This window comes from Leiobunum rupestre, chromosome 3, assembly GCF_980474605.1.
Source record: "Leiobunum rupestre chromosome 3, qqLeiRupe1.1.hap1, whole genome shotgun sequence".
Taxonomy (NCBI): domain Eukaryota; kingdom Metazoa; phylum Arthropoda; class Arachnida; order Opiliones; family Sclerosomatidae; genus Leiobunum; species Leiobunum rupestre.
The window spans coordinates 16,710,294-16,733,121 of NC_143386.1; the positions used below are offsets into that span (position 1 = coordinate 16,710,294).

The window sequence follows — 22,828 nt, forward strand, 5'->3', positions numbered from 1 at the left end:
CACTGTCATAAACTTAGCCCCACTTTGATTTTTGTATTTCCTGTCTTTCCCTGATGGTGCATAAAATATTTTTAGTGTTGCACTACCGTGCGTGATGGGTGTAATAAGGTGCACTAATTAATTTGACAATTACATGCTTGGGGGGGGGGGGGGGTTAACTCAATGGAGCCTCACTTGCTTTTAGTTGTATCTTATTATATTGTCATGATTTGACTCTGCATATTACTTAAAACTTTTTTGTTCTATTTACAGTTTTGCTGTTGTGTTTTCCATTGATTTTTAGCTTTGGCTTACTACCCCAAATCAACACGTTCCTAATCTATGTCTTAGAACAAATTGACATGTTAATTTTTGGTGGTACAGGTATGTGTTCATTTATATGCATTAAAATTGTAGTTGGTACAATGTTGCACCATATTTATTTTGACTGCTATCCAGTGGTGTATTGCTGGCACGTGTATGCAAACCACCTTAATTCCCCCTCATAGTCTTACATTAAGATATTAACATAGCTCTCACTGACGGCCCACAGGCGATATTGGAGAAACATGTGATGAGGCGATTGCAAACCATCTAGGAGAACCATCTGTGTCAATACACCACTGCTGCTACATTTGGCAAAGTTCTTTTCTGCTATTTTATTTCAAGAAAACTTTCATTTTCAGCTAAGACTGGATTGATTTCTGCTGTGTATTGTTTAATTAGGAGCTGTTTATCATTTTCTATATTATACGGGTTCGCCTATGGTGCTGCAAAGGTAATTATAATTTTTTTTTAATATTCCCTATTTAATTTCTACTTAAACATTTGTTTTAGGAAAATCATCATCAAACAAAGCACATTTTGTTTTCCATTTTTTGTGGCCTTTTGGTGTCTCTCTGCTATCATCTTAGTAGGAGTGCAAGTGACCCAACTATTACATGGTAGGTTGAATTTCCAGTTTTCTTTAGCTTTTATACGGCTTTAGCTAATAGTTTTTTGAATGAGTTATAAAAAATAGGGTATATTATATACTAACGTTCGCAGGGCAATTTCCTATTCGGTAAGGTTTTAATGCTCCACTTTTTCTTATACATTACCCCTTTTGGCCAATAATAATGATGAACAACATTTACTTATTTAATGGATGCTCCTTGGTTGTCATAGCACCAAGACTGTTGGGTTTCAAGGTTCTTTTTGAGAATCTGTAAGGGGGGGGGGGCTAATGACCTTTTAGTGATGTGGAAGTGCTGTCCTATTTCCTTGATATTTTATTAGTTTGGTTGGATTGAATTTTTTTCATATGGCTTTTATTTGGGCTCATCTGACTTCTAAGACTTACCTATTATTATTAGTAGGGGTGGGGTTGTAGGTTAAAGCCTAACTTAGCACTTCGACCAGACACAAATGACATGAGAGGAAGTAAATATTTATAGCAATTGTAAATATTTATAGCAATTGTAAATATTTATAGCAATTGTAAATATTTATAGCAATTGTAAATATTTATAGCAATTGTAAATATTTATAGCAATTGTAAATATTTATAGCAATTGTAAATATTTATAGCAATTGTAAATATTTATAGCAATTGTAAATATTTATAGCAATTGTAAATATTTATAGCAATTGTAAATATTTATTGCAATTGTAAATATTTATTGCAATTGTAAATATTTATTGCAATTGTAAATATTTATTGCAATTGTAAATATTTATTGCAATTGTAAATATTTATTATTATAATTTTTTTGGAATCTATTGTGGCCCGCCAGCGCCATGGTTTTTGCGGCCCCCATTATTTACGCCACTGACCGAAAGCCTGTAACCGATTTTTAACCCCTCAACTGAAATATGTCGTAATAAAGAAGGACCCAAAGGGAAAGTGTAGTGAAAAAATATTTATTAGGATCTTCTGCTCAGTTTGCCTATCAGAAAGGCAGGTCTACTGAAACCGCCCTCCGTGGCATAAGCAAATGCCTTGAAAAGGCAATTGAGTTAAAGGAAATCGCGTTAGAGGTTTTTCTTTATATCGAAGGGGCCTTTGATAAATTCTCCAGTGCAGTCATAATGAATGCTGATAAGATGTTTGCTTTCAATGACACATGTCTTTGGATCAAATCCATGTTAACAGACTGGTAAGTGATGTCCTCCCTGCTCGGTGACTCATGATCTCCACCAGCTGTGGCTGCCCCCAGGGGGGTTTCTCTCTTCGCTATTGTGGTGCCTGGTGGTGGATGAGCTCACGCAGAGGCTGAATAGGGGGGATGTCGCTGTTTTGGTTACGACGATGATATTGCCACCATTTTCACAAGTAAATTCCCAACGTCAGTTAAGGATGAAATGAGGAGGGCTCTGGCATCAGTGGAGTGCTGGTGCAAAGAGTTCAACCTCACGGTTAATCCTAGCAAGACAGGGGCCCTGGTCCCATTTACTCTTAAAAGAATCCAGGGATTGTTCAATGGTGTTTCCTTATTGGAAACTAACCTAGTGGAAAGCACCGAGGTGAAATACTTCGCCATTCTTGATGGCAAATTAACATGGAAACCACATCTTGATTATATTATCAAGAAGGCAAAATAACGTTATTTTACAGGATTAGGAGTACAGTCAATAAATACTGGTGCCTTGGTCCCAAAGTTGTATACTGTCTGTATACTATGATCATCAGACCCATTTTTTCCTACGCAGCTGTGGTCTGGTGGCCAAGGGTTACTTTAAAAACTGCAGTCTGAGCTGCGCACCCTGCAAAGGCTAGCTTGTGTTGGCATTACAGGAGCTATGAGAAATGTAAGATCTAATGTGTATTGGCAAGGTGATTTAAAACTCTACTTCATATAAAACTCAAGTAGTTATAAAGCTTAGTATCACTTCTTATGACCAAGATAACTTTGATTGTACTAATGAGATTACGCGTAATCTTTATCAGTGTTGAGTACGCGTAATCAGTGTACAGGCCATCTGACAGTGGCTAGCCCCTCGATAAGCCACACCAAGCTCTACTATGATATTTCTAGTAAGTTACCAGTACTTAAGATGGGTTATGACATTTCGGTTGCTAAATTGCCTTTTGAGGTTATTTCCATTGGTATCAGAGGGGAGATTGTCTGGTTTACCGATGGGTCTGTAACCGATCTTCAGTCAAAGGAAAACCGAATCGGCTTCGATCGGAATAAAATTACCTTATTTCAATAAATAAAGTCTTTATTTGGGGGCCGAAAAGAATTACAAAGTGAAACTAGCTTATCTTAAACTATCAACGGATGCTTATTACATAGTAAAAAATCAGTGACAAAATTAACAATTAACATTACCAGAGAGGAGAGAGCCATTTTAATTGCTGTTGAGATCAGGCTTGTGATAACTAGTGGCAGGGATAACAACCACGGCAAAAAAATCTTACAGAAAAGGAACAGTGCTGCCATGGAAAATCTGGCGAGCTAATCTGCCAAACTGTCGACTGACCGTTGAGTCAAGACGCCAAAAAAAAATACGCCACCTTGCCGGCTCGGACTAGAGCTTATATAGAGTAGCCCCCCTGGGTTTTAAGGCGGCTCTCGCCTCTCTGGCGCCATCTCTCTGGAGTGGTGATAAATAAAATAATAAATAATACTTTCAAATTTGAAAGGTTTTACCTGCCATGGCTTTAGAATTAACGTAATTTTATTTTAAATAAATAATACTGTAGGAATAGGAGTGTCAGGCTGTCCTAGTGGCAAAAGCCACTATGCCTTGGGTAAGGTAGGTTTTATACATTAGGGCATCCGTTGCATACCTCCCCCCTTTAAAAAAAAGTACAAAAACAAAAAAGAAAACAAGTAATTAAATAATTGTAGCACTACTGGTGGGGTGCGAGAGAACAGCTCCGGCGGAGATGAGGGCTGCGACATCGGGAACATTTTAATCCCCGTCTACGCACACTGTAACGCTTGGAATTAAAGGAAAACCCATGATTGGAGCTGTTAATCCGGAAACAGTGTGGTGGTTGTGACAGGTTCGAGTAAGTGTTGTTGCGGGAGGGTCAAAGAAATCAGCTGGGTAGGCCTGGGACAGCGCGCCCATCACCGAATCAAGTTCATCTTCTACTGGCGTCCCAGCTTCGGATGGTGCCATAGGTGCGGCAAGTGTGGTGTGGACGATATGAGGATTATTTCCGCTGAGCCCTCCATGAATTAAACACTCGTTGCATATACAATAAAAAAAAATCATTAGTTTTGATAGCAATGCGGTTAATAATGATAAATGGCTGAGAATCAGCTAAAACCAGTGCAAAAATTGTCATAGGCTTGTCTCCCATGGTAACTTGGAGCTTCGGAAGGAACAGGTGAGCCAGGTTCTACGGGTTGCGGTGGTTCGAGGTTGGATAGTCGTCCTTCCTCAGCGGAAAAGTCTGTTTCACTTTCACTGTGGGCTGAGCTAGACAGCCGGTCATTATGGGGATGGAAGGTTTCATCCGGCTCTTCTAAGAGTGATTCGTCACCCCTCTCTGTAGGAGGAGGTAGCTCCCCAGTGGTGTGGTACAACTTTAGTTGACTTATATGGATCTGCTTACGCAGTCCAGTTCCAAGATCTTCTACCTCGTAGACCAAGTCATGAGCGACTTGACGGAGCACCTTTAGGGGTCCTAACCATTTGGGTGCGAGCTTGGCGGAATGATGGATCTCCACCCGGGATAGAGGATGATTTTCTCTCCAGACTAGCATCCCGGTTTCTAGCAACACATCCTCCCTTCGTAGATTGTAGTATTTCCGCTGTTTCTCCTGATTCCTTGAAATAGTTCTTTGAGCTTGCTCCAGTTCATTCCCAAGGGCTAAGAATCGCTGTTGCGTTTCTTCGGTGGCTTCATTAATATTCACTTGTTCCACTATGTCCTGATAGCATTCCCAGGGTTTACGAGCTTCTCGGCCATGGTTGAGATAGAAAGGAGTTTTACCAGTAGAATCGTGGGGACTATTGTTGTGTACATGCTGTAAGCCCGCTAAACTAGTGTCCCAAGAACGATGGTCATTGCCTATGTGCATGGATAGGAGTATGCCTATTTCTTCGTTCACTCGCTCTGTTGGATTAGATTGAGGATGATAAGGTGAGGTGTATTTTGTTTGAACGTTAAATAAAAGGCAACATTCCTTCCAGAGGTTAGAAGTGAATTAATAATAATAATAATAATAATCAGCTAGGCTAATACCCAAGGCACCACCTTAGGCCTAAGTCATCGAGCGACTTTTAAAGCCTTTAATTCAGGTGGCCGGGTTACAATGCGTAGGAGGGTGGTGGCAAGCCCTGCATGCCACGCGTTCTAGCCAACAGCTCCCTACACTAACTATTACCGTTAATCTCATCAAGTTTTTGTGGAAGGGGAAACCGAAGATCTCGGGGGAAAACCCCTTAAGCCAGTGGGGAGAGAACTTGCAAACTCTACGCAGAAGGAGTTGTTCCGAGTGTTCACCCAGTGCCCCAAGCTGGGATCGAACCCGGCTCCTCTTGCTGCGAGGCGAAAGTGCTAACCACTCCGCCACCCCACCTACATTGGGCTCCATTATCGGAAAGGATTGCTTTTGGCGCCCCCATCGGATAATTAGTTCTTGAAGGGCTTTACATAATGTCAGCGCTGTAATATCCCATAGGGTTTCACTTCTATATAACGCGTAAAAACGTCAACAAAGACAAACATTTGTTCCTATTATAACTTGCAGGTAGAGGCCCCATCAAATCGACACTCACTAGATCCCATGGTTCATGAACTGTGGTAGAGACAATATAACCAGGGGTTTTACGGTTTTTACCTTTGTATTGTTGGCACGGGACACATGTTCATACGTAAAGGGCGATGTCCTGCTTCATGGTGGGCCAATAAAAGCGCTTACGGCACTGTTCGTAAGTCTTGTCCCTCCCTCTATGCCCAGAGAGAGGATGAGAGTTATATAATTCTAGGGTCCGTTTTCTTAATGTTTTAGGTAAAAAGATTTTGCGAGGCTGGCCCCTATAAGCCTTACGATATAATATACCATTAATAACTTCGTATACCATATGCCTAGAGTGAGCTAATTCTACTTCGCATATGTAATGCAACGATCTGGCATCAGTTTGTTGGTGTGCCTGGATGTCACCCAGCGTAAAGCTATGCAGTAAGAGGGGAGGTGGTGTAGGAAGTAAACTAGTATGCAATGCTCCCATGGCGATAGGTGCGTCATTGGGAGATCTGCAACCAAATTTTCAGACCCCTTCGTATAGTGGATGGTAAAGTCGAAAGTTTGGAGGTACATTCTCCAACGAGCTATTCGGGCAGAGGGTTCCTTTTGATTAAATAGCCACTGAAGGGCCTTTTGGTCAGATATGACCGTGAAGGGTCTTCCTTCTAAAAATTGCCTATATTTATCGATGGCCCAGTATATTGCCAAACATTCTTTATCATACGTCGAGTAGTTTTTCTGTCTGGTTCAGTACCCTAGATGCATATGCTATTGGGCGCTCATGATAGCCATCTTTCTGAGATAACATCACCCCAATTGCTAGCGTCAGTAGTTACTAATATAGGCTTAGTATCGTCGAAATGGGCCATAGGTGAATTATTGGATGCGATAATGGCCCTTTTTAACTCGTTAAAAGCTACCTCACAGTCAGGGGACCATGCCCATCTAACTGGTTTACGGTTTAATCTATATAAAGGGGCGGCTAGTTCAGCGTATTTCGGTATAAAGCGACTTTGCCAGCCTGTGAAGCCCAAAAACTTCTGTAAGTCTTTTAAGTTATAAGGCCTAGATAAATTCTGAACGGCCAAGGCTTTATTTGGATCAATATGGATGCCTTCGGCATCTATAATATGTCCCAAAATTAATGGCCTGTCTACGGGCAAAAAAACATTTCTCCATATTTAATACTAGGCCTGCATTGCTAAGTTGCGTAAACACGTACTCTAGAGCCTGTATATGTTCTTCCCACGTTTTAGATAAAATCATTAGGTCTTCTAAATAAACAGTGATGTTAAAAGAGGCCTTATCACGAAATATGTGGTCCATTATTTTCTGAAATGTAGAGGGACCATTACTGAAGGAGGGGTAAGTTTGAACACTTAAAGAATGAATGAATACTTCATAGTTAACAATAAAACAATTTATTAGCAAGTTATTCTATTTAACATTATTTACAACTGAAGTGGTTAGCTGGAGAGGCAGGGAGAGAGTGACTAGTATACTGCTTCTCTTAAGATCGCCAGGTTGCCATGTGACCATTACGCTGACGTCATGGAGGAAATTGGCGGGAATAGGGCAAAGCTCAAAATGTTTTTTACATGACTATTTACACTCCCCCACTTTGGCGTATACATATATTTTTCTGACATTAAATTAAATTATTAATTCATTAACTTATCGTTGTTAAACTTCTAATCTTAACATTGTTATATATCTCATAAAGTTAGTTTTGTTCACAATCTTCGTTAGTACATCTGCGATGTTATCATTCGATTTCACGTAATTTAAATCAAAAATATTTTTATCCAAATTCTCCCAAACAAAATGATACTTCAAGTCAATATGTTTGGTACGTTGATTCTCAACATGGTTTTTAGATAATGCTATGGCAGCTTGGTTATCGCACAAGATCAGGGGCTTTTCTACACAAACACAAAAAGATTTTAATTCAGTAATTATTGGTTGTAACCATAGCAGTTCTTTGATGGCTTCAGTTAGCGCAATATATTCTGCTTCAGCCGTTGACAAGGCCACAGACTTTTGTTGTACGGAACGCCATGATACCGGAGAGGAACCAAGGAAAACAATATATCCACTATGCGATCGTCGTGTATCTTTGTTGGCCCCCCAGTCACTGTCACTGTAGATGACAAACTGAGGTTCCATCTCACTGCGATAGATTAGTCCATATTCTTTAGTCGATAAGACATAGCGCATTAGCTGACACAATCTCATCCAGTGTGTCTGACCTGGATTGGCATTGAATTGAGATAGTGTGATGACGGAAAATAAAATGTCCGGACGCGTACGTTGCGCTATAAACAACAAACATCCAATTAAGGAACGATAAGGAATGTCTTTCATACTTGCTTGGTCGTCTTCAGACTTAGGGCAATCTGCTTTCGTTAATGAGGTGTTGTAAGGGATTGGTAAACTAACCGGTGTATCCAGAATAATTCCAAATTTCTTAGCGACCTTGATGATATACGATGTCTGTTGTATTTTCAAACTCCCATCTGGTCGAACATCAAAGACGACTCCTAAAAGCTTCTGTACAGGACCAAGATGCTTCATTTGGTATTTTGTAGAGAGTATCTTGAACGTGTCTTGTATCGCTTCGTTATTCTTGGCCAATACCACTAGGTCATCGACGTAAACCAGAACAATAACCGTGAAAGGTTTATAATAAACGCAGTTTGTTCCGAATAATTTGGTAAAGCCCAGTTCTGTGAAACTCTTGTCAAGCTCTAGGTACCACTGCCGCCCACTCTGGGGTAAACCGTATAGTGATTTATGTAAGCTCAGGCAGAATTTGTTAGGATCCGCCTTCATAAAACCCGGGACTTGTTTCATCAGTACTTCTTGATCCAATTTTCCGTATAAGTAAGCATTGGTGACGTCAAAGTGACCATGCGCCCATCTCAGACACATGACGAAGAAAGAAAGAAATAGTCTTATAAGGGTGAAATTGACTACGGGTGAAAAAGACTCTTCATAGTCTATGCCTTCTGTTTGTCCAAAGCCTTGGGCCACGATCCTTGCTTTGTACCGGATAATCTCGCCACTTGAATCTTTCTTTAAGGCGTAGACCCATTTACATCCCATGATCTTTCCGCTTGGTTTTTCAACAACCTTTGCCACTTGTCTCTCTTCTAATACTTCCATTTCGCGGTTCATTGCTTGCTGCCATTCGTCTCTTTGTGGTGAATGTATAGCCTCATCATAATTGATGGGTATTTGTACTTCGGTGCAATGAGCTTCGTGACTTTCTTCGGCGACACAGCTGGCCATTCCAGCCTTCTTTGTGAAATCAAACAAACTCAAATCCAAATCCAAACTATTCTCTTGTCCGTATCGTTTCACATCAGGTAATGATCTCAATGTAAAGTTGTCAGGACTGCGATAATATATATCTCTTTGACCCGCAGTGGCCCCAGATTGGCGTATCTTCACCTCTCGTGTCCAACCAGGTAGGCCAATTGCCGCTTCTCGTCCCACAGGGTGTACTCTTGCGACCTCCAGGTTTTCGGCGGGTTGTGCTATGTTGACTGGTTCTAGCTCTGGCTCTGGTGATTCGTCGATTGAGTAGAACACTATATCAGATGTTTGTGGTATATTCCCAATATGTTCCACTCCAATCCTTTCCTCAACAAATGTGACGTGCTTGGACTCAATTACTTTTTTCTTTTCTGGGATCCATACTCGATAACCCATGGTATCAATGGCATATCCTACCAGCACACCAGGCACGGCCCTTCTGTGAAACTTGCTCTGACGTTTTTGAGGAGGAATGTGAACAAAAGCTTGACAACCGATTCTACGTAAGAATCTACCACTCGGTCTCTTTTGTATCCAAAGCTCGAGGGGGACCTTATCACCCAACTTGGAATGCCTTGTACGATTTCGCAATTTCGCTGCTGTTAGAACCAGCTCTGCCCATAGTATGTGAGGTAAATTACCATCTTCAATCAGTGCCCGTACCGTATTCAACAAGGTTCGGTTTGCACGCTCCGCAACCCCATTCATCTGTGGTGAGTATACGTTAGTGCGCTCATGCACTATTCCTGAGTCTTTACAGTAGTTCTTGAATCGATCGGCCAAATACTCAAGTCCATTGTCTGTCCTTAGAGCTTTGATTTTCGTATTAGTTTGATTTTCCGCTTCCGCCTTGTAATCTAGGAAGCATCGAAAAGCGTCACTTTTTCGCTTCATTATGTATAGTGACATATATCGACTACGATCATCAATAAACGATATAAAATAATACGCTCCGCCAAGTGATGGAATACGGGCTGGGCCCCAGACATCGGAGTGCACGAGCTGTAGTACTTCTTGACTTCTGATAGTCCTGAGCGGTGGATGGGTGCTGCGTGTACTTTTTGCAAGACGACATGGTGCACAGACCTCAAGGTGCCCTCTTGGAAAGTCGAGCCCATCTAGCATTTGATGGTTTGCCATATATCGGAGATCATCTTCATTCAAATGCCCAAGGCGTTTGTGCCACAAATCAATCCCTTTAAGCTTTTCTTGACTCTGGTTTGTCGCTGTTGAGTGGGTTTCAACAATATTCTGAGGATCCTGCTCGTCGAGTGGTCCATCCAACAAAACTTCGGCTTGAATGGCGTAAAAGTTCTCTTCGGACAAATGGGCCTTAAATCCGAAATCCCCATTTGGAAAATATGTTGTAAAACAGGAATGTTCAATTACCGACTTGAAACCGGCTCGGTCCATCAGGCGTCCGGACAGTAAATTCCTATGCATACCTGGCGTATGCATAACTCCACCAAGCTTGAACATGTTTTCATCTATTTTCAGCCAGATATCACCACGACCAATAACCTTGGATTTACCTTCACCAATAATGGCTTCCGAGTCATATTGTGTGTAAGTGAAGAACCATTCCCGACAATTGCAAAAATGATGCGTCGCCGCAGAATCCACAATCCAAGTACATGATCCGGTAGCGCTAGTCATCATCGCTGAGGCATTAAATGCACCTCTCATGACTTTCTTTTTCTTAGGTATCTCTGGCTTCTTATCTTTATCTTTAGTTAAAGCGGACTTATTCCTGCAATCTGCAGCTTTATGACCCCAAATATTGCATAGATTGCATCTACCTTGATATCGTTTGCTTTGTCCTTTCGAACCATGACTCTTTTGAACTTGAGCTGTGTAAGCCGTAGATGCGTGTCCGGATGCTTCTTTCAACGCTTGACGTCCATACTCCGCTATGAGTTGATTCTTTATAACTCCAGGCACGAAGTTTTCTGGAGATGCATCATAAATAACAGAGACCAGACTTTGATACGATTCAGGTAACGATCCTATTAACTGGTACGATATCTCTTTGTCAGATACAGTCTCACCGGCCTCCACAAGTTGTCTTTTGGCATAGTAGACTCGCCCGATAAAAACTGGCATTGCCTCTCCTTCCTGATATTCAATGTTATAGAATTGTTTTCTTAACATTCCAATCCTAGCTCTTGATTGTGGTTCAAAAGCTGCATGTAAAGCTTCCCAGATCCCAGTGGCGGTTGTTTCACCTTCTATTAGACTCCTGATGTCTTCAGACAGTCCAAAAGCAATCGTGGAATAAGCCTTTGACTTTCTCTCTTTGTATTTCTGTATTACTGCATGCCCTGCTGAGTCTAGAGGGGCAGACTCACTTTCTTCCACTATCTCCCACAAGCCTTGACTTCTTAACAACATCTCCATATCGAAACGCCAGCTGCGATAGTTATCTGAGGTCAATCTTGCCATTTGTCCCATCATTGAAACACCTGAACCGGCGTCCGCCATTTTCACGATGTTCGTAACTGCGTAGTTCCGCCGGAATACTGTTTCAACTTAAGCCTTGTACAGTCGCTTGTTACGATTTACATTCACTCTCCCCAGCAGAGATGCCAATTGAAGGAGGGGTAAGTTTGAACACTTAAAGAATGAATGAATACTTCATAGTTAACAATAAAACAATTTATTAGCAAGTTATTCTATTTAACATTATTTACAACTGAAGTGGTTAGCTGGAGAGGCAGGGAGAGAGTGACTAGTATACTGCTTCTCTTAAGATCGCCGGGTTGCCATGTGACCATTACGCTGACGTCATGGAGGAAATTGGCGGGAATAGGGCAAAGCTCAAAATGTTTTTTACATGACTATTTACAATTACAAACTCCGAAGGGCATACCCTTATATTCGAATTTGCCAAAAGGTGATACAAAAGCAGTTCTACTTTGACTCTCAGGGTCCATGGGTATTTGGAAATAACCCGATTTCAAGTCAAGGGTAGTGATATATGTTGGTTTGCCTAAATTGCGAATGGTTCCTGCTATGTCAGGCAGAGGATAGGGGTCTTTTATGGTAACTTTGTTGACAGCTTTAAAGTCAATACACATCCTCCACCCCCCTTCTTTCTTAGGTATTAGGTGTATGTTCGAAGACCAAGGGCTACGAGAAGGTTGAATAAGACCTTCTTTGAGTAATTTATCTATATGTTCTTTAATGATCTTTTTCTGAGCGGGCGAAAACTTTTTATAGTGAGCCTGTACAGGTTTGGCATCCCGGTGTCTATGATATGCGAGCCAGATAGTTGCTGCTGTTGGGTAGCTGGTATAGTCCCAGTGTCAATGGCTTTGGCAATTATTTGTTAGACATCTAGCTTTTCACTAGCTGATAAAATTAAGGGAGGAGCTTCGACCATTTGAAATTCATGGTTATCAAGCCTTAATTGACGGTTTGGGTAATCTATAACCGCCTGATGTAATAGGAAAAAGTCATGTCCCAAAATGAAATCACAATATAAAGTGGGGACTAGATGGAATGTATGACTAAATTTCATGCCTTCTACTTTAAAGTGTAAGTCAACTTTGCCTTTTGTAAAGAAAAAATGACCATTGGGCATAAAAACACAATCATCAGTTAATTTGGGAGCCTTCTTAAAATAAGTTTCTAAGCTAAAAAAGAAGCCTCAGCCCCACCATCTAATCTGGCGAAGTAAACAAAAGAGGGTTGGAGAGACTGTGGAATAGTTAATGGAAGTGCAAAAGACGGTACATGTCCTTTTCCTGCGCTACCACATGAAATATGCCTTCTAATAATAGGTATCTTTAAATTAAGGGAATGTCTCTTACGGCAAAAGGAGTTTCCCTTACTAGTCCCTTTGCGTTTTAGTTTTAGGACAATTAGGCCTAATATGCCCTGGTTTACCACAATGGTGGCACTTTAAGTTCCAATGGCGACCTTGGGCAGCTCTGGGATTTTCTACATTTGCTTGAATAGGTAGCCTATTCATTGGAGCGGGTGGGGCAGCTAATTTTACCCTTCTTTCTACCCTTTCTGCGGCCCTCAATAATTCAGATATGGTGGTGAAATCTCGAGTTAAATGAACACTGAGAGAAGACCGCATGTTTTCTACTAAGAAATGTACTAATTTATCTTCAGGAATTGGATCCCTGAGAATTAAATTAAGCCTTTGGAGTTTATGTATATACGCTACAACCGATTCATTATGAGTTTGCTTAGTTCTTAATATCTCTATTTTAAGTTCTTGTTCTTTCTTTTAAGCCTGTCTAAACTATCAATATATTGGCATTGGTCTTGCCTATACCAATCGAGGGCTCGGTTACGTAAGCATATCGGTATAATTCGCAGAACTTCTGCATCAGTTAGATTATGGATATTTTGATATATGTCTAGATTAAATATAAATTCCATTACCTCCCGTTTATCCCCTGAGAAAGAAAATGAAGGATTGGGCAAGGCCCGCCTAGTAGGAGGGGTTTGAGGCGGAAGTCCTGTTTGGCCTGCGAGATTGGAAAAATAAGTATTCATCACTTGAATTAGGCTATCTTATTGATCATTGCGGGTAGGTGTAGGAGTGGTAATGGTTTGTCCTCCAGTAGGTAAAAATTGGGCAGAGATGGTCGGCCTAGGAGTAGAAGTAACTCCCATCGCTACAGTGGTATTACGGGGGGTCCTATTACTAAATTTTGGACAGGGTATTGGGTTAAACATTTGAGGAGTGAAAGTAGTGGAATAGGGAGTGGATTGACTAAAGCGAGCTCTGATTGGCCCTACCCCAGAGGTCAGGCCTCCGGAGGTAGCTAAACCAGTGCCCTTCCCAGTCGGAACCTCTCTATTAGTAGAGTTATTTGAAAGTAATTGGGGATCTCGAGCCCCAAATGATAGAGAAGGGGTAAAAGTTGTGTTCAACGGCTGAGTTGTACTCACGATACCAGGCTCGTTTAATAGTGGGGCATCCCTTGGCGTTACACCCGCGAAGGTAACTCCGGCACGGTCCCGTAGGCTTCGTTCCTCTACCCGAGGCCTCCTGGTAGGTGTTTCCGTCTGTTGACTGCTGATATTAGGTGGTCCAGATCAGGTTATTCCAGCTGGGGGTGGTCGGTGGTCTTTCCCGTTGCTTCTTTTCCTGTTCTTCAGTAGTACTCAGAGGATGAGGTGTGGCCGATGGTAAAGTAGAGTTAGGGTACAGTCCCTTCTTTGTTCCTCCCGTGGCGCCAAGTAATGAAGAATCTCGTAAGAGCGGTGGTCGGAAGTAGACCGTTGAAAAGCGACTGTGGCCGTCCGTACCCGCATCGTCAGGAGAATAGTCTGGGTCGAATAGTGCTTTGTCGGGTGACGAAGGTTCGGAAGGCGGGCGGGTATCTCACCATTGGGCCATTGCGGATAAGTTATTAGAAATAATTATTAATAATAATAATAGAGAAAAGTGCTTCATTTACGAGCAATGTTTGCGTTAGTTATTATTATATATTTACTAAAGATAAATATATTAAACAAAAGGCATGATTGTTAAGCCTAAAAGAGCGCATTGACAATCCCTTTCGGCCCCAGTTCGGGTGCCATTTTTTATTTCTGTAACCGATCTTCAGTCAAGGGAAAACCGAATCGGCTTCGATCGGAATAAAATTACCTTATTTCAATAAATAAAGTCTTTATTTGGGGGCCGAAAAGAATTACAAAGTGAAACTAGCTTATCTTAAACTATCAACGGATGCTTATTACATAGTCAAAAATCAGTGACAAAATTAACAATTAACATTACCAGAGAGGAGAGAGCCATTTTAATTGCTGTTGAGATCAGGCTTGTGATAACTAGTGGCAGGGATAACTACCACGGCAAAAAAATCTTACAGAAAACGAACAGTGCTGCCATGGAAAATCTGGCGAGCTACTCCGGCGGACTGCCGACTAACCGTTGAGTAAAGACGCCAAAAAAAATACGCCCCCTTGCCGGCTCAGACTAGAGCTTATATAGAGTAGCCCCCCTGGGTGTTAAGGCGGTTCTTGCCTCTCTGGCGCCATCTCTCTGGAGTGGTGATAAATGAAATGATAAATAATACTGTAGGAATAGGAGTGTCATGCTGTCCTAGTGGCAATAGCCACTATGCCTAGGGTAAGTTAAGTTTTATACATTAGGGCATCCGTTGCAGGTCTAAGACCAATTCTGGTACAGGCAGGGGGATGTACTGCCGTATTAATAACTTTGGTTTTTATGAAAGCCTTGGCCAGTGAGGGTACCCCTGTGGGCTGGTACGCTGCCTGGTCTCCAAGTATTTGTCGGATCACAAACTAAAGCTTTGGCTTGAGATGGATGGTCAAAGGTAGGCCAAAGAATAAAATATCGTTAAACAAGATCTGTACCTTCATCCGAGTGAAGGGAACCAGGCTCGTCTTATAAGGATTGACGCTGAGGCTAACCTCCCAACACCAGCATTCCACAGAGATGTGAGCCTGGGAATTTCTCGGTAATGATCATTGCCCCATCAACATAGAATCTAAAAATAAATATTAAAAGATTTTATCATTTCCATGGAAATTGTTTAACTAAAAATTTTTTAATAACAGAGACACGCATGGATTTTTTAAATAATATTTAATCAATAATTGTGGGCTCTTTACACCCCAATCATTGATTAAATATTATTTAAAAAAATCCGTGCGTGTCTCTGTTATTAAAAAAAATTTTAGTTAACATAGAATCTAATAATTATAATAATCAGCTAGGCTAATACCCAAGGCACCACCATAGGCCCAAGTCATCATGCGACTTTAAAGCCATAAATTCAGGCGGCCTGGTCTGTCCATAGACACAACGGATCTCTGATATCGAAACGCTTAGCAGCCTTATAATAAATATCAGCTAGGCTAATACCCAAGGCACCACCTTAGGCCTAAGTCATCGAGCGACTGTTAAAGCCTTTAATTCAGGTGGCCTTAAGAATGACAGCCTTGGAGATTTTATCTAAAGCCTCCATGATGTCCGGAAAAACAGCTAACCCTATTTCTTTGAACTCAATTGCACATTCAAGGCAATTAATTATGCCATGAAGGGTAGTCTCAGTAGATTTGCCGTTTTGATAGGCATACTGAGATCGTAGAGGGTGTAAAACTAAGAACCTTCTCTCTAATATGTCTTATCTAATTTCTCCAGAATTGTTTGGAGAAATGAAGTTATACTGATGGGTCTAAATGCCTTTGCCCTGAGATAACTAGTTTTCCTGGGTTTAGGAATAAAGATAACCTTTGAATGTTTCCAAGAGTCTAGTATGTGCCCAAGAGCAATGCATGCCCGTTAGATTCTGCACAACACAGGACAGTGAACATCAATTATCTCCTACAGTAGTATGGGTAAAATTCCAACTGCCCATCCATTACCAAAAAATAAGTTGGTTTTTAGTTGGTATTTAGTTCTTATTCACATTTAAGTTGATATTAAGTTGGTTTTAAGGGGTCAGCATATTTCAGTAAACTAGTTAAGTTGGTAATAAGTTGGTTTTAAGTTGGTGGGAAAATGCCTCTTTCTTCGAGTTGGTATTTAGTTGGTTTTTAGTAGTCAGAAAATTACATATTATTTTTTAAGTTGGCTTTAAGTGGTCTTTATTAAGTAACATTTTTAGTAAGTTTTAAGTTGGCTTTAAGTGGTCTTTATTAAGTTACATTTTAAGTAAGTTTTTAGTTGATTTTAAGTTGTTTTTAAGTAGGTTTTTAGTTGGTATTTAGTTGGTATTTGTTTCAAATACAAACTTAAAACCAACTTAAATAGTTCTTAGACCACTTATTTTTTGGTAAGGGATAAGCCTTGTACGGCTTAAATGACTTTATATCCCACATGCTTGGAGTGAGTGACAATTTGCTTTGCCACATCCCAATCTACTTTTTTAGTTCTTTTGAACTGAAGAGGAAGATCATAAGAGTCATCTGTATCAGTGACTTAAAGAGTCTGGAAAGAAACCTATAGAATATGCGTTAGTGTCTCCTTACAGAACTGGAGTAACTACCATCCTTCTACTTAATATTACCATGGTTATGTACCATAATTTTCATTAGTTGGGCTGTAGTGGGAATATCAGAGATACTCTCAAAAAATCCCTCCTGGAAGCCTGTTTGGCTTTCTGGATGGCTTTATGATAGGAAGTGAGGGTCTGCTGATAGGCTGACCAATCACCTGACCTAACACTTACTGTTGCAATTAATACATTAAAAACCAGTTGGTGTTAAATACTGTAAACATTTTGGTACTACTTCGCTAGTTGATCTACTGAATTTAAGAATTATGCATTTCATACACTAATGTTTTAACTTCTTTAGGGCTCTATTGAAACGACATCTGTGGTCTGAAGATTCAGGGGATAATAAAGAAGGTCGAAATGAGCTGGTGGATCCATTGCCAGATAAACTACAAAACATAGTTGTAAGTTAAATTTGGTTTAAAAACATTTTATCTTCACCGGTTTAAAGAAATATTTTCCCCAAATTTGTCCAACCTAGTTGCTTAAGTAACTTATTACTTTTCCTAAAATTTCTGTTGCTGAATGCTGATTATACGAAACTTTCAAAAGCAATTAGTTTCTACTTTTATTTCTAAGTAAGATTAACTTAATTAAATTGCATATTCAAAAATTTTATTAAAAAAATCTGATGCTTTATCTCTGCCCTAGTTATACTAGTTTAAAAAAATTTAAATGCAAATTTAATTCAATTAATCTTATTTATTTTGAATTAAAATTCACGTATAGATCCGCTAATTAATTTCTTTTAAAATCTTTTTTAATATGAAAGCATTGTTTTTTGGGTTGTTCACAAATTATGGAATATCTTTAGGGGTCATTCCACGTCAAATCGACAACTCATGCAACCATGGGTTGGCCGATCCAAATGAAATTTTTACCACGTAAAATAAGGACAAATTGATGGGCAAATACTAGGTTTTAGCGAAAATTATTAAGCGGTTGCAAAACTAGAGCAATATTAACAGAAGTCACTTTGAAATAAAGCTCATTTTGGTACCCCCAAAGGAATCGTTGAATAAAATATAATGTACAAATACGTTTTAAGCAAAATATTCGGTTTTAGTGTAATACATACTGTAGATATCAAAAAAAAACCATAGAAAGTTTCTATCTTTAACCGTTTGTTTAATAATAATAGTTTTCTTAGAATTTTTCTAAAATGGGGGGTCACCTTCGACGGCGTATAAAGGCCCAAGTCCCAACTTCGATTTTCAAATACAAGTTATTTTTAGATAGCCCCTTACGTAAGCTTGAATTTGATATACTATACTTCTAGAGTATTTGGTTTTTAAGGTTTGAAAAAAACAATATTCGAATTTTGTTTATTTTCGCAAATTTATCAATGAAATTGTAAACAACATTTTTTATTTTAGAAAGTACTAATACAAAAATTCTATAAAAATTATTTTGGAAAACGTAGATTAAAATCTGTTTGTTCATTGTCTAAGCATATTTTAGACATTTGGGACGCGATTTGTGAGAAACTTCTTTAAAAGGCGCTGGAAATATGACTAGAATATTCTCTAAAAGAACAAAGCAAATATGACAGTGTAGCAGCCTTCTTGTCTGATCTCATTTGTTAAAAACTTAGAAATAAAGTTACTCCTTAAATCCTGGCGACTTTTTCAAGAACAATTGTAATTTGATGTTTATAGCTAAAGTGAAATTCTTTGAATTTAATGTAGAGTTATAGTAGTTTGTTCGTGTTTGGAACTTTAGAACTTCGGGATTAGCGATGGAAATAGATTCACATTTTCCAAAACAGTGCTCGGTCGGTGAACTAAAGAACGAAGAGTGTTATAAAACTTCTTTGTGTAAGACAAAGGGCATAAAGAAAATGGACGAATTGGAAGATGAAATAAAAAGTCTGATAACAGCTCGCTTAGACGATATTGCAGTTGAGAGTTTGCAAAATATTTTTTACCACCATGACGCAATTTTATCCGTTTAGTATGCACAAGAAAAATATAAAATGTAAGGACAAAATTTCACTACAGCGGCCTCATGTAATTTCGGTTTTTTTTGGTGGAGAATGTAGCACTTGACGCGTAGATTACGAAACTATTTTTTGGGCTGCAAATGATAATTAAATTAATTAACTTGATTTTAAAAATTTAGTAATTTTAGGGAATTACCGTGTTTTTGTATTTTTTGTGGCGGAGAATGTAGCACTTGACGCGTAGATTACGAAACTATTTTTTTTGGGCCGCAAATGATAATTAAATTAATTAACTTGATTTTAAAAATTTAGTAATTTTAGGGAATTACCGTGTTTTTGTATTTTTTTATGGCGGAGAATGTAGCACTTGACGCGTAGATTACGAAACTAATTTTTTTGGGCCGCAAATGATAATTAACTTAATTTTAAAAATTTAGTAATTTTAGGGAATTACCGTGTTTTTTTTGTGGGGGAGTATGTAGCACTTGACGCTTAGATTACTAAACCAATTTTTTTGCGGCCGCAAATGATAATTTTTTAATCAACTTAACTTATAAAAAAGGCGTCATTTTAGGAGTTTAGTAACGTTTTTCTAATACTAAACTCCCCATATTGGCGCCTGGCGCACTTTGAGATTCCCCGTATTGGCGCCTGACGGCGCCGCGCACTCACTTCGCTCAAGCGCTGGGGGCGCGCAGCGCCTCCCCAACCCCATACCAAAAAAAGCGATGGGCCATCTATAACACGACCTAGAGTACAGTACCAAGCCTTACGCATCAAGTATATACTTTTGATCTCAACCAGAAAAAAAAATGGCCCAAAAATAGAAAACACCTAGAAAATGAACAAAAACTGTAATAGATTTGATAAAGTACGGGAATATCACTTTGTGGCCCAAAAATACAAAACACCGAGAAAATGAACAAAAACTGTAATTGATTTTATAAAAAAAAGGGAATATCAAGTGGAATTCATTAGGACACCGAAACTGTGGTGTCGGCAAACACACGACGGAAATAAGTAACAACCACGTGAAAATCCCCAAAAATTAGAAATTTAAAATTACATTAAAAAATTAAATAATCATTTGTGGCCAAAATAAAAATTACCCTCGGCATCTGGGTGACAAGGTCTCCCTTACAAAAAAATAAGTTGGCTAAAGACCACTTAGGACAACTTGTATTTCAACTTGGTTTTCAGTTTGTATTTGGGACAAATGCCTACCCTTACCGAAAAACGTTAGCCTAATAATCGTTAAAAAGTTGTTGCATTAAATCTTCCAAAAATTGCCTTCAAAGGTTGTTAAAAAGTTACCGAAATATTGCTCCACAGTTGCGCAACCGAGACCCAACGGTTGCCTGATTTTAAGTTGTGTAAAAATTGTTTCCAAAAGTAGCTTGAAAATAGCGTTAAAATCAATGGGAAATTGCTTATGAATGTCAAAAAGTTGCCCAACCGTTGTGCGTATATTGTCAAAACGTTGCTCAACCATTGTGCGTATTGAACCACTAATTAGTAGTAATTGTAGTAAAATAATTAAAAAATGATAAACAACCCCTGATGTTGACGCAGATGTTGCCTTTCTAACAACAACAATATTGAACACTTTAAATAAATATGCTCCACTTGTAACTAAGAGGATCTGTACTAAGAATCCCCCATGGCTATCAGCTGAAATTAAATATTTTATGCACCTGCGTGATCTGAACTTGCGGAAGAGTAGAAATTATCCACATTTGAATTATAGACAACTTTATAAACACTACAGAAACCAAGTAACCTCAATGATTTATGCGCAAAAGAAAACTTATTTTGAGAAAAACAAACTTAAAAAATGACGGCACCTCAAACGTCTGGAAAGTCTTGAAACCTTTCCTAAAAAAGAATTCCCAAACCATTTCAGTTGTGAGAGTAAATGATCATGATTATACAGCTCAAGACACAATAGCAGACATCTTTAGTGAAGCTTTTACAAATGACTCGTCTAACTTGGGAAATATGACAAATTATTCTGTCCCTGACACTGATTTGTTTATCGAATCTAACAATGAAAAATTTTCATTCAGGGAAGTCGCTGTTGAGTATGTGTTTAACATCGTGAAAAACATGAATGCTAAAAAAGCTACTGGTTCGGATCCAAAAATAATTAAAGGCTTGGCCATAATAATTTCTCCAATTCTTACCAGAATAATAAATAACTCATTTAGAAGTAATAAATTTCCAACGCAGTGGAAACAAACGAGAGTCGTTCCAATTCATAAGAAAGGAGATCACTCTGATGTTGGGAATTATCGTCAAATATCCATCCCTGTATGTTTGTCGAAACCACTTGAATACGTATCTTGTACTCAGTTAACTGAATACATAAACACACAATATCTTAAATCCTTTACAGTCTGGTTTTCGAGCGGGTCATTCAACCATTACTGGTATTATGTACCTTCTTGAAACTATTATATCCCGGTTAAATAGTGGACAATTTGTTGGAATACTGTTCGTAGACCTAAGTAAGGCATTTGATTCTGTGGACCATGGTCTTTTGCTCTCAATGCTACAAATAAATGATTTATCACATAATAGCTTAAAATGGTTTAAATCATACCTTCAAGATAGACAACAATTTGTTACCATTGGTGATGCCAAATCAACGACCAGATATGTGAGAACCGGTGTACCCCAAGGTGGAATTTTAAGCGCAACACTTTATAATGTATACACCAGCGATATCCATAAACAATTACACAATAGTATTTCAAATGAATACGCGGATGATGATGCACTACTAATGTCAAATTATAATGTAAATGCGCTGTTAGACGTAATGAGTGAAGAAGCCATAAATTTAAAGGAAATATTAAAATCCAAAAAACTAACTATGAACGAAAATAAAACAGTGTTCATGCTATTTCATCCAAAAAGACAACCAATTTCAAATGAAATTAGCTCAATTTTAAAGAATAAATCAATAAAAAGGGTTAAAAGTTTTAAATACCTTGGTATTATAATAGACGAAGAACTGACATGGCGAGAACATATAGAGACTCTAATCTCAAAATCAAACCAGCGGCTGGGGATTCTTAGACCTTTATATAGAAGCCTGGAGACAAAAATCATCAATCTACTCTATAATTCGTTAATTCTACCACTCTTTAACTATGGAGATATATTTTACAACTCTGCAAACTTAATGCTCCTAAATAAACTTCAAATTGCTCACAATAATGGCTCAAGATTTGTTGCTAAAAGGGATATGTTTGCCTCAGCAACAAATACTCGTCAAGAATTAAATTGGTTGACTCTCAATCAACACTACATATTGAACCTCTGTGTTATGATGTATAAAATTTTCAATTCAGCCTGCCCTAACTATTTAACAGAATTCTTTAGTAAGCCAAGAGACATTCACACTAAATCAACAAGAGCTAGTGCCCTGAACTTCTTTGTTGAAGACTTACAGACTTCCTTACGACACAAGAGTGCAAAAGCAGTGTAGGGGGATGGACACTAATTTTGTTAATATTATATATTTCTGCTAGTTCTTATTTTTCTCGCAATTAATCAAGTATAGAACTGTTTTTTTTTCAAAATAGGAATAACATATCTGCCCTCAATTCTAATTACTTACTGAAAATGTTCTTACTGGCGCTGATGTGACAAGTGTTTGCAGAAAACATATAATTTTTTTCATTTCTTCTTGAGGAACTATACCAAAAAAAAATAAAAAATAATTACGAGCGTCTTTCATTTGTTAATAACAAGAAACTAATGATACACTATTTAAGGCAGCTAGAATCTATTTGTACTTTCCCTTTCAAAGAAGAGAGGCCCATTGTTTGTGGTTTATCTATAGTTTCTTGTTAATAGTAATTTACAAAGAGTCAATCTACGAGCCTTTCTCTGCCAGAAAG

General features: G+C 38.8%; 1 protein-coding gene across 2 annotated transcripts in view; it reads left to right on the forward strand.

Moving 5' to 3' along the window:
- Positions 1–22,828, forward strand: part of pcx (pecanex) — a 79,820-nt gene that overhangs the window by 33,317 nt on the left and 23,675 nt on the right. For both annotated transcript variants that reach the window (XM_090167881.1, XM_090167882.1), the window contains exons 17-20: positions 253–363; positions 666–757; positions 817–923; positions 17,280–17,382. In XM_090167881.1, coding sequence (XP_090024007.1) covers positions 253–363; positions 666–757; positions 817–923; positions 17,280–17,382 — 413 coding nt within the window. The remainder of the gene's footprint in view (positions 1–252; positions 364–665; positions 758–816; positions 924–17,279; positions 17,383–22,828) is intronic.